The sequence below is a fragment of the Synchiropus splendidus genome, chromosome 4, assembly GCF_027744825.2.
Source record: "Synchiropus splendidus isolate RoL2022-P1 chromosome 4, RoL_Sspl_1.0, whole genome shotgun sequence".
In the NCBI taxonomy this organism is placed as follows: Eukaryota; Metazoa; Chordata; class Actinopteri; order Syngnathiformes; family Callionymidae; genus Synchiropus; species Synchiropus splendidus.
Window position 1 is genome coordinate 31005264 of NC_071337.1, and position 12939 is coordinate 31018202.

The window sequence follows — 12939 nt, forward strand, 5'->3', positions numbered from 1 at the left end:
GAAGCCTTCAAAAGAGTTCAAAGAAGCTGACCCATCTCACCTGGAAAGCTGGAGGTGATTTAACAGCACCTCCGGAGCTGAAACTGTCCAAAAGTTCATAACCGAGAGCTGGCCTAGATATAATGTAGAGACCACCTGACTATCATCACAAAGACGGTAACTGTTTGATGACAGAGCAGTCAAACCACAAAACATGAAGCCAGCACAATTCTGATGTCCACCAGGGTGTAGTGAAGCGTTATGAAAGGGCCAAATGTGGAGTAGGGAGGCCAGGTCGGAGTGAGTGTGTGCAGAGGACATCAAGAGCCATGAAGCCATCACACAGACGTCCATCAGAGAGAATAGCAGCGGACAAATAAAGCACTTATCAAAACTGACGTCGTAAAAAAAAAAAAGAAGTTCGTACAATAAGCGATGTACGCTTCAGTACTAGTGCAAAGCGGAAGAAAAAAGCGGAATGACCAACTCGCTTCGTTCTATCCAGGCGCTGGCGTTTTAATACTTTCACCACTAGAGGGCGGGAAAAGACTGTCTGAACACTAGCATCTGCGTCTCAAGAACGGGTGATATTCTTTTCTTTTTCTCCATTGCTGGAAATAAATAAATTTTTATAGTACTGTCTTTTAAGCTGAAATGTGGATGGGCATTGTGAAAGATCCTAATATTTAGAAATATTGATGCCTTTTGAATCTGTACTGTATTTGTATAGTAGTTTTTCCAAAGGGCACTGTAAATATTTCTTGGTGATAACAATTCAGCAGGCAGAGGAGGTGTTCTTCGACTGGTCACAACGTCCACAAACTCCTGCATAAATGATGAATGATGGTCTGTCCAACACCTCTGACATTAGAATCATTGAGCACTGATCCATCAACACGGCAACAGTGGAGCCAGGCATTCTGTCGGAGTGCTTAACTGTTTTGATTTGGGATGCAGGACACCCAGAGCAGAGTGATGACAAGAATGATGGCAGGTGTCAGCTTCATGCAACATAGGAGGTCGGCCCTCCCACCAGCCTGGAGCTCAACATATAGTCGGCATGTTACCCTCCACCAAGAGCGAGAGGACGGCAGCAATACTAGGTCAACCTTCCATGCACATCTGTGTCAGAGAGCTTCTCTGGTGGTTGTACACAGACACGCACACGAGTCGGCAGATCCACCTCAAATCCCTAATTAGCCTTGTGGCCGCAGACGCTGGCCCAGATCTTGCTCAGGTGACTCTGTGCCACATCATAGAGCCAAAGTCTGCACATCCACTATCACCCCCAGAGACGCTGAACTGTGCCTTTTCCACAGTAACTTTTGTCTGCAGGTTTACCGAAGTGTCTGCAATACATAAACTGAAAAAAAAATGACTCCAAAAAAAGTAATTCAACAAGATTTTCAGCGACAAAACTTTTGACCCCATCTTGGCACTAGAGTGAATTGGAGACCTCTTTGGCACGTCTACTTCAGGGGTGGCCGATTAAATTTACCAAGGGGCCACAAACTATTCCGGGACACTTGTGGCCACCGGATCGCACTTTGCCGCCCTCTAGTCCACATCCTGTGTTTCTTATCAAGAGTATGTTTATTTAAACCCATGACAAAAGTAACCAGGTGGTTTGGTTTATAGTTTTTTTTTCTCACTTGCCTTTTCACTAAGGTTTTGTACTTCTTTATTTATTTACAAGGAAGGATGTAGGTGAGGTGATTGTATGTTGTTATTGAACACAACGTTTTGACTGGTTGATTCACCTGTTGGCCATCACTTCCAAGAAGGCTAATGGTTTCATCGCAACATTGTAACAGAACAACAGGTTTCTGCGGTGCGTCCGGGGCGTAACCTCATCTGTCCTGATCTGAACTGATACAAATTATTCCAGAATTTCGTGCACTATCGGACCGTTCCATTAGCACTTTGTTCCAACACTGAAAACTGGGGATCATTATTTTGACACGGAAATATCCCTTCAATTGCAGTAAGGATCACTGCAAAAATAAAATTATCAGGAAGGGAAAATGAGGTGATGGCAGGAATGTTAAATGGCTGTCACTTATCTGGTGTTGCACCAAATCTCCCACTCCCGCTCACAGGTGACAACATCACAGAGCGCAATGGTTAAGAAGCGCCTCGCTCATGGACTCGTTGACACAAAACGTGTGGAGCTGGGGTCGACCAACAATTGGATCAAATCAGACAAAAATATCACACACTGGAAAACCAGTCAGTGGTGGCAGGAAACAACGCCGGTTCTGATGGAAGACCTAGTCGGTGCTGCAGTGCTTCTTCAACCCTACAGCAGTGTACCTGTGTATCAGAGGGGTTTCTCAAGTTCTACTTTTTCCACTGTCGTTTAACATTGTGCAGTCAAGGTAAATTTCTGATTTTGAACTCAATAATTCCATCTTTTGTAGCACATCACCATTTCTGAACAACTACTACTACTTCAAAGTGTTCTTTTCTCGAACAAATCTTTCCTTGGTGAGGCTGACAGACAAGGGACGCAACATAAAAGCGGCTTTATTATTTTCATTCAATGAAACCAGAAGGTTAAATATATCCAAAAATATTCCTTCATCTGTTAAAAAGGTAGCACAGATCTCTCTATGCTAGAAGAGAGTAACGGATGAATATATAAATTAGATCTGTTATATGACTGGAAGGATGGCATTATTTTCCCGATGCAAATAACATAACGTCAACATGATACTGTACATGGTAAGTGTGCCCTGTTTAAACATTGATAATAAACATATATTTCGCAGCAACACATCATTTTTCATTGCTTCTTAAGTCAGGAAGAATCTGCCCACTTACTGACCGAGTAGAAAAAAAATTATCTCACACCATCCCGAAACTAAAAATGACGTTGAAATCTACCGCACATGAATTGTATCCTGCTTATTCATGCGTGATGAGTCAAAGTAAAACCCAAACATGACATGACCTAGCCTTCAGTCCGTTCCTGTTTTGACGCTGGAACCTCATCCAGGGACAGTGACTTTGGATGTCCTGCCTCAGCAAGACCGGGATCCTCAGGGACATTTGTTTCTGTCCCGTTTGCTGCGGACGCCGCAGTAGAACTCTCAGGAGCACTCCTCCTCTTCTTCACTTGAAAGCGATGCTTCTTAGAAGACAGGTGAGCTAGGGCAATTCAACATGTTGATTAGAGAGAATACAATCCGCTTTACTTTGACTTCATTGAGACGTTCTGCATCGATGCTGACGTGATGATGATGCGTTCTGGATTTCAGATTTGCAATCTCACCTTTCCATTCCAGGTCACCGATGATAACACGGTCACACATTTCACAGGTGTTGTAGCTTCTCCGGTTCTTCTTCTCTCCCGGCAGTCTTGCCATCGGCACAACTGTGGGCTTCTCACCCTAACCAGAGGGGCGAGAGGAGAGTTCAGGAGGGTCATTGGGAGTAAACTGCAGATACACACGGACCAAATCAAGGACATGGATTATCCAGAGTCAAAACAAATCAGGACAACAAACAATGAATTCAAAGAGAGAAAGGGTCAAATGGGGGAGTGCTTTATTGGAGACTTTTCATTCAGCTCTGATTTCAGGATTCAGTTTTTCAACAAAGACACCCAGGAAGTTTTGGGATTCCAACCGGCACAGTGGACAAGTGCACAGTGGATGGACTGTGGGTGGATTCTCTAAAAAAATGGTGACTTTGTAAATGAATATTTACTTACACTGATGAGAGAAATTGACAAAACTTGAGTTTAAAAGAGCATTTTATCACACACAAAAAGATCACGGTTTAGCCTAAGATATCGGGATTTAACGGCAGAATTGAGAAGTTGGTGACTTATGAACGGTGTCACAGGCACTGTTAAAATGGGTGTATTGTTTCTGGTGGAAGAAATCAACTTCTATTTGAGTTTTAAGTCTCTTGTTTGAACTCTCATAGACACTTATAAAATAATGATACTATGTAGGCAGTGTTTTTAATTGTTTATTTTTGCCGGCGAGAGGGAGCACCAGCCAATAGGGCTCATGTCTGTTGGACATCTTATCACTGTCCACTAGAAGCGGTTAAAGATTTTACAAACAAATGAAACAGAAAACAACATAAAAAGCTAAAGAACATTCTCCTGACCGATCTGTATTTTAGTGGGCTGTTGGATAACACAAAACTTGCCAATACGCCGCACCTTACAATGGGACTCCAGTATCTGAAGGGCAGGGTTCAAAACTGTCTCCTCCCACCGTGACACATCCGTCACATCCAGGCCATACACCGCTGGCACGTTGTCTCCTGGTCGCACACAAACATTGTGTCATTTTAGCAGTAAGAAGGAACTCTCTTAAATATTCCTCTTAATACCAAGTCTTGACAAGCCACCTTCTTGTGAGGACATCTTGCTGTGGCAGGTCATTTTGGCCTGTCTTCACAAGGGTTAGAGGGTGAAAACATCAGTAAAATTAGTTTGTTATAATTGAGTCAATTAGCATCCCCTCAGCACTTGGGAAAGACAAAGTGACTTCTGTTTCATCAAAATATCATGTTGAGGAGTGAACTCAGGCACTATTGCAACCTCTTTAGACACATATTTCCGTGGTTTTATTCGGGCAGTAGCAGCACCAGTATGGTTCAACTTAAGCTTTAGTCCACACCCCAAAATACAGGCTGAAGTTATCAATGCAGCTGATGCAACAACAGTTGTTGAAAGCGAGAGGAGTGGCACAGCTTCCTGCTGACTAACGCCGGCTCAATATTGTATTTCCGTCCTCTAAATGCTTGTACATCATCCCTCGCTCGCTCCCTCCCTCCTCAAGTGCTCTTACAGTCAGCAGTTTGGCGGACCAACCTCAGCACTAGAGCATAGCACTGGATCCGGGCCAGGACATCTATTTGCACCTGCTTTGCTGCCCTGGGCGATGACAAACAAATACACAGGTCGTAGAGCTAAACTGACCTCTCGTTGGGGCGCATCAACTGTTGCCAGTGATGAACATAACAGCTAAAGATGACAAGAGCAGCACAGTAGTAGACAGGGTCAACAGCAAGATGAGAATGACGTGAGGGATAATTAGAAAAGCTCAAACATTAAGTCTGTGATCCACCACACTGATGGTGGATCAAGTGTTTGGTAATGTTTATGTACTTTGGTGACAATGGACAACATCAAAACTCTGTAACCACCAGAATCCAATGGTTATAAGAGAATAATTTGAATAGCCCCCGTGAGGTCAGCAGACCACTCCACCTGAAACCACGTGTGTGTGTTGGAGGTGAAATGAGGACAGGACCTGGTGTTACCTACACCACTTATATAAATGAAAAGAAATAAAACACTGCTCGTGTGACAGCTTGGTGTTGCACTTACTTTTCAGAAAACGGTTACGAACCCAAGTGTTCTGTTTGCGGGCATAACGTTTAGTCGCAATCTTCAAAGCTTCTATTCCTTTAAAAAGTGTCACAAAAGGTCACAAATATCATCAGTTGGCTGTCATCCAAACGTGCAACTTTGCCTACCTCACTGACCTTTTTCCCGGAGTGCATCTTTCTCCTGCTGGGTACTGCTTTCAGGGGCAGTCAGGTATTCATGAAACTCCTTAAAACCAATGGACTGGAAAATCCCGAGCTGGTAGTCCTGCCTGCGATGAGGAAAGAGAGCAGGAGAAAAAAGTCAAGTAAAGTTTATGTCTGAGACTCGACATTTTCCCGTCAGTGCTGAGTTATTTCACCTCCTCTCCCTCTTTCTGTGTCCAGTCACAGAATATAAGCCAGAGCACATGTGAGGTCCTCGAGCCAGAGGCAGACAGCATGGCATCAATATCTGACTGGAGCTTTATCTATACTACTTATATTTGTGTGCACCTCTGCAGCCTATCCAATTCTTTTACACCTTCTACTGTCAGAAATGAGGATCAATCAAACCTCTCATGATGAGAGGTTCCAGGCGCAACCACAGGGGAAGATGGATGTCCAGCAACTGAACCACAACACACAATTATCACCTCAGTCCACTCTCAAGTCTTTACATCAGAGTCCCAAGAGGAATACCTCTCATACCACCATATACACAATCAGAAGGTACTCTCTGGTGGTGGAGTCAAAGCTTCTTAAGCATCTCTGGGGTGGATGCTCCATGAAAGCCCAACCATTGGTCAACCACAGGTGGAATAGTGTGGAAATGGACCTGAACTGGAATGAGTGGTCAGCACCCAACCCAACGGCCAGAAAGGGTGAGAAACCTCCTCGAATGAGAGAAGCAAAGCACTGGCTAGGAAGAGTAGTCTTCCACTCCTCTGACATCACTGCCTATATTCTCAACATGTTCTGGGTAGAAAATCATTAGATTGCTACGAAGAAAGCAAAATATGAGTAAATGACCACGGAGACATGGCGTGAATGAAGCAAAACGAGTTGGCAGTGAGACAGGCACACCTTGACAAGCAACATTAGCTGGAGTCAGGAGAGTGGAAAATGATCAGATTGCTGAGATGACAAATAAAGGCACAGAAGGGCCGAGTGGGGCAAAGACAGAGGAAGGAAAGAAAGGAAACAAGGCCAAAAATTTATTTTTCAGTCAAGGGTGTCGTACGCCACATATAATGAATGGTTTATAACCCACAGATTAGGACAGCAATACAGTAAGCACGTACGACAAGATCAGCTGAATTAAATGAAATGAAGGATTCCACCTGAGCAGCTCAAGGACAAGGACATGTGTGCATCCTTTGGAGACAGATGTACATGTTTTGGACCTTGTGAGACTGTTGTCACAAACCAGACCCAATAGTACAATCAAAAATGCACACCCATTTTCCTGACTATAGAGCGCACAGGAATATTAGACACACCCACTAAATTTAAGAAGGAAACAAGATCTTTTTCGTACATAAGCCGCACCGGTCCAAAAGCCGCGGGTGCACTGTTGCTGTCTGTGCCGCAGGAAATGCATGAGGATCACTTCCAGTGATCAATTCTGCTTCTCACGATAAACATGCGGCACTCGCTGCATTGGACTTGCACACATGAACATGACGAGAGCGTGACGGCGCGCCGCACTCTCCAGCTCTGCAGCCTTTGACAGCAGACATCGGCGTGTGAGAGCTGTGGGCACTGTGGTGGACTTTGGTTCATGATCGTAGTTTTAGACTTATTTTTAATACAGGGAACCTTTGACAATAACATTGGTCGACTCTGAGTCTCTGGATCCCTGTTTATTTTATTAGATGGAGTGGTCCTCATAGGTTCTCTGACGCGACCGTCTGTCTTGGTACACATCAACACATGCAGGTTTCCCACTGCGCTGGCGCTTCAGCGAAACACCGTGGTGAAAATAGTTGGATATTGGACGGACCTCCGCTCCAGTATTGGCGGCGGCGTCCTCTTCCGCGTCCCGGATTAGGGTTCACTGATCAAGGACACACTTGTCAGTTAGGGACCATCAACAAATTCTAAAGCGGTCAAAGTATTAAATCTTCAATAAGGCAATGGAAAACAACCATTTTAGGAGAGAGCATCCCTAGTAAAAATCCATATATTAGTGACATCGTTTGTATAAGCCGCAGGTTTCAGACCGAGACAAAAGAGTAGCAGTGATTATATTATTGCCAACTTCTCCAAGCCGGTTTCAGTTTAAAATTCGCAACCTATCCTTAAGTTGGCTTAACACACCCAAACAATGCCTATATGATTTGGTGAGCATTTCCAGCAGATTTGTTTACCTCTCACCCTGGACTGTCCGCTGGTTGAAGCGCACATGGAAATCTCTGAGTTCTTCTATCAAGCCGGTGGACAACATTTCTTCAACGCGGGCATCTAAACGCTGATCGAGAGCTGCAGGGTGTCCGACAACAAATTGAAAACAAAATCTGTTGAGTGTCAGCAGAAGGGCAACGGTGGGTGTAAACATTCCCGTCATAATGAATTTGAGTTGTTCTTTACCTTGCAGGTCAGCATGCAGCCATAGGATGCAAGAGTCTGGGAATCGGAGTGGGCCTCCCAGCTCTGTACCACCCTCCTGCCCCCGCTGCTCCTCTAGCCAGTGACTATGAGGAACTCCTGTTTCCTCATAGATTTGTAAACTCCTGCGGATCAAAACCGTAGTAGTGTGGGTACAAGAGACAATGCAGTTTTAAATCACAGTGCTTGTGACAGAATCAACATGATTATACACACATTTATTTCATTTGAATCCAACGTCCGCAAGCTAAGTGGGAAGACATGATGAGTCCTGTTCTCATCCATTGAGTGACAGAGCGGGGCAACCTGACCTGCACTCACTGAAGACTCAGGTGCCAACTGCTGTGTAAAAGCTGAAGCCGTGATTGTTAGACTCCCACTATTATCAGAACATATTGACCTGCACTGATATTACATCAGAATTGAAGTAAAGAGGATATATTTTTGTTAATAATAGTAGCACGTGCTGTGTATGCCTGCATGTGAATGATGTCTGAACTATCCAACAAAAGGTGTCAATACTAACTATGACAAAAAAAACTATGACATGTATTGACTGAGCTGCTCTACTGCAATTCACTCTTCATTACAGAAGAGTACCACAAAAAATATGTTAAACCTGTTTGAATATACCAAATTTATTGGTTTGTCTAAGCAAATTGTTAACTGTTTATTTATTTATGCAAATATCTTACAAATCACTGACTTTTTAAATTACAATTGTTTTGTTACTATAAAGCAACAATTACTGTATTAACAATAGATTAAATAATATGATAGTAAAAAGAACAAGAATCACAGACAAGTCATGCTGTAAATTTGATTGGGGTATAAGAAAATATTGACATATTCAAATATCGCAATTTTGATAACTAGTATTATGCCAATACTTTCAATGAAATATCACAATACTTGATTGTGTGATGTAGTCTTGATATTTTAAGTTGTCTATTTTGATATTTAATGCATAAATACTTTGCTGCATTGTGACATGTTTGATACTAACATTTTCTTATTTATTCATTTACTTTATTTTGTTGATTAAAGGAGCGATTCATTCCACTGTCAGACTGTACAGTGTAACTGAAATTCGAACTGGACTGATAAACATGGTTTCATGCACATCATATTGCACTGCATTATCGGATTTTCCCCTTTAATATGATGGTTCTCATTACAATAGATGGCTGAGCTTACAGTATATCAGTATATCGCAATGCACTGCATCACTAATCCTGCATTGGGATACGTATCGTATCGCAAGATACCTGTCAAGACACAGCCCTACTATTTTATTGACTTAACTATAAATAACCATTTACATAGGATCCTTGTTGCGTCCTCTATCAGACCAATATGTTTTATTATGAATACTATTGCTTTTACGCCATTGGTATGTTATTCTTCCTCATTTCATATGAAAAGGGTAATAATTTTACCGCTCAGATGGCTATTCTGGTGGAAGTGAACTACCTGGAGATCTTGCGCCTGTCATTCGGGTGCAACATCGATGCCATTTCTGGGTCAACCATCAACAGTCGTTTGTGCAGCTCACCGCCATCCAGCTGTTCAAGATCCAGTTTACGCTTTTGGGCACTTTTTGTTCCTAGCGCGGTCTTTTCCAACGCATTCTGGACACAGGCATGTTCGCAATCAATCATAACACTTGCACCAGAAATTTATCAAACCACAGAGATGGAATCACATAGAATCACAGGTGAAAAACCCACATGGTATTGTGTGCTGTGTCGCTCATACAAGGTTGGTGCGCACTGAAGCTGGACAATCTAAATTGAATAGATTCAGCAGGAGTGCAAGTCAGCCCCAAGGGGCTACATCGAAGAAAGATCTCTTGTATTACACCAGCCAAACATTCTTCGGTTCACATTCAGATAGCAAAACAGAAAAAATAAATAATTCCGTCCGTTTTAAGCAGTTTCATGAGGCAAAACAAGCACAAATTAAAAGGACAAAAACAAGATTTTCTTAAATTAAACGATAGTCATAATCGAAACTAAAATACGGTGTCATGACATTGAGGCATGCAATGATAGTTGGACTACAACAGAGACATCAAAGAAAAAAAATGTGAAAAATCTCACCCTATTTCCCAAGAGGACTTTCCACAGGAGGGATTCGATGTAATAGTTGGTTCCGCCTACAATGATGGGAAGCTTCTTTCTGTTGTGCAAATCATCTATGTTTGGGTGTTGTTAAGGAAAATGTACCAACTCATGCTCTTAACAGGAAATATTCATGATAGAATAGTGGAATTTTAATTTAGAAATGAGTCCCCTATTAATGTGGTGTATACATACAGTATTACATTACATCAGTCACATTATAATACAAGAATACTCAATGTGATACCAATACCAGCACAAACAATGGGATAAGAAATGATGGGATGTAAAAGAAATAGCGAGTCTGATTCCATCTCTCCATCTGGATCTGGGTCAGGAGATGGTGGGTGAAAATATCAGCCTTCATGGTCCACATTTGTGAGGTTTTTGAGGTGACTGCATGTACCTGGTTAAGGTATACTAGTGAGGACTGATTCTTGGAAACACACCTACTTGTGAAGATATTTTCCTTTGTGGGGACAGTTTTACTGATCCTCAATTTGAGGATCAAAACGTCAAAATAACTAGGTCATTGCAATCAGGTTAAAGATTGGTCCAGAGTCCTGGTTAAGGTTAGCCATTTGTTTTAGATGGTTAGGTTTATGGTGAGAGGCTGGGGAAAGAATGAAAGTTGATGAAATGCCACCCCAAAGACAGCATTATAAGTGTACATATGGGTCTGTCTGTGTGTGTGCGTGCGTGCCTTGGTGTGCGGGCTGAAAACACAAACAAGTCCACCTACGCAAGCATGTTTGATGTCAATCACTCAGGCAGAGGGAAGAATCACAGATGCTGGTTTTTTTTTTTATATCAAAGGATATTAAAGCTAAAGCTTTATTCTGAAAGTCCACCACAGTGTAGTCGCACACCAGAGGATCCACAAAGCTGATCATGTGATGTCGGCACTGAGCACTCTCCTCCGCTGTGACCTTGTTAGTGATGATATCTAGACCTTGATACACCTGAAGTGAAGGACATTTTAGTCAAAGAGATTCATTGTCATTTGAACTTATTTGACTGTTGCCAAAACAGAGCCACAGAGAACCTTCAAGATTTCCAGCGCCAGTACGAATCAAGGATCAACATTCCCAAGAAATATATGCATGGCAAGGTAATTATTCTACCAAACCCCAGAAGAGGCAGATTGCGCCCATTGGTGCATTAGCCACGACCCAGACATGGGGGGGAGAGATTGAGATACACCATCATCAACTTTCTGTCCAAAACAGGGTGAGAAAGGTAACAAGGACAAGACTGCCCCACCAGAGAAACGGAACTTTTCAAGTTCCCGGTAGTCCTGGAAGTTGTTTTTCAAATTGTTTTTTATATTTCTAGAGAACGCTCCCATGCTTCCTGAAGTAAACTTTGGGAAAAGTGAGCATTGAATACAGCTAAGCAATTGCAAGGCTACTACAGAATGCATGTTTATTTTATGAGAGAATTATATCCATGTCCAAAGAAGTGTGGGTCCAGGGCATGGGAAAAAGTTCTAAAAAACAATAGGAATATTAGGGAGTGTGGGAACAGATTCCATATGGAACAATAGTCACTTCCCAGTCGCCTGATTTACTCATTTACTCTCTTCTACTGGGCCAGTGGGCACTGAACAAGACCAGACTGTTTCTTTTATCAGTCACAACACAGGCTCACTCCAGCTTGCACTCATCCTCATTATCACATGACCTCACACGTCACATGTGCATCTCATTCACATACATGATGGTAGCAATAACATTGGGGTTCAGGGAAATTGGCAGTACCCCAAATACTTTTTTTCTATTCACTTATTTAACAATAATATCAATTGCTTCATGAATAATGCCGAACATAATTATAAAAAAAATATAAAACAATGCATCAGCCCAATACATAATTCAGGGCCTATTAAAGAATAAGGAAAATGAAATATAACTTCTGATCAATATTTTATCTAAATGCTTATTTCTTATTTCTGTTTTACGTTGTTTCGTGCATTTTGTATTGAAGGTGGAAAAAGTTTTTGAGTTTCACACAAATATAGACTAAAAATGACCGGCATAGTTGAGTGCTTAAAATGTTGATTTTTAATCATTTGTGGGAGATTTTGCAGCTGTTTCAAGGTTGCAGATCCTGATACAGACTATACAAAATTATGACGGCAACACTTGAAGGAGCAGGTAGTTGTTGGTGAGCATAATGGTTGGGGGTATTTGATAACACTACATGCTATTTCAATTTTACATGTTCCATCGCTACTTTGCGTTTCGAATAATAAGGCAAACACTGAATCGGGTGTTCATCTGTCAGCATTATGGCTCCACAATGCAAACTCTCGGCAGAGCCAAAACAGTCCTGGAAACTTTAGGAATACCTATATTAATACTTATGTTGTCTCATTCCTGATTCACTCAAATTAAAAAAAAATATCTTACTGAAAATATGCCACAGGAATCCATGCTAAAGCTTCGAGAATACATGAGTAGCAATGTCTCTTACCTGCATGGAGTCGGCGCTTATAATTTCTCCATTTAGTCGTTTTCCAATTTCAATGGCGAGTTTTGATTTTCCTGTACCGGTCGCCCCGAGAATTACAACCAAAGACGGAACCATGTTTTTGCTTCGGACACTCTGCAGGCTGCGTATGGCCGCCGCCATACTGTTGTCAAATGCGAGCACATGCGCTGTAGCGATAACACGTGACTATGGCCTCTGACGTCAGACCAATATGTATTTTTAATGAAGACGTCGTAAAAATAAAGAAATAAAGAATAAAAAATACTTAATTCAGTCAGGTTCATAGTATGTTGTGTTATCGTATATACTTGAAATTAAGAAGCCTCTTTTCTTACGAAACCTATTCTACATAAGTCACAGATTAGAAATGTTCTGTATCCATTTTATGATAAATAATACTACT

The 12939-nt window shown here is 42.0% G+C and overlaps 1 protein-coding gene across 1 annotated transcript; it reads right to left on the reverse strand.

Moving 5' to 3' along the window:
• Positions 1-2505: 2505 nt before the first annotated feature.
• Positions 2506-12678, reverse strand: trit1 (tRNA isopentenyltransferase 1). Its single transcript, XM_053862551.1, has 11 exons — positions 12519-12678; positions 10862-11005; positions 10023-10118; positions 9394-9551; positions 7903-8045; positions 7683-7794; positions 5491-5603; positions 5333-5410; positions 4157-4260; positions 3254-3371; positions 2506-3129 (listed from the first exon to the last, which is right to left on the reverse strand). The coding sequence occupies exons 1-11, from the start codon at positions 12675-12677 to the stop codon at positions 2933-2935; spliced, it is 1422 nt and encodes a 473-aa protein (XP_053718526.1). The 5' UTR covers position 12678; the 3' UTR covers positions 2506-2932.
• Positions 12679-12939: the final 261 nt, after the last annotated feature.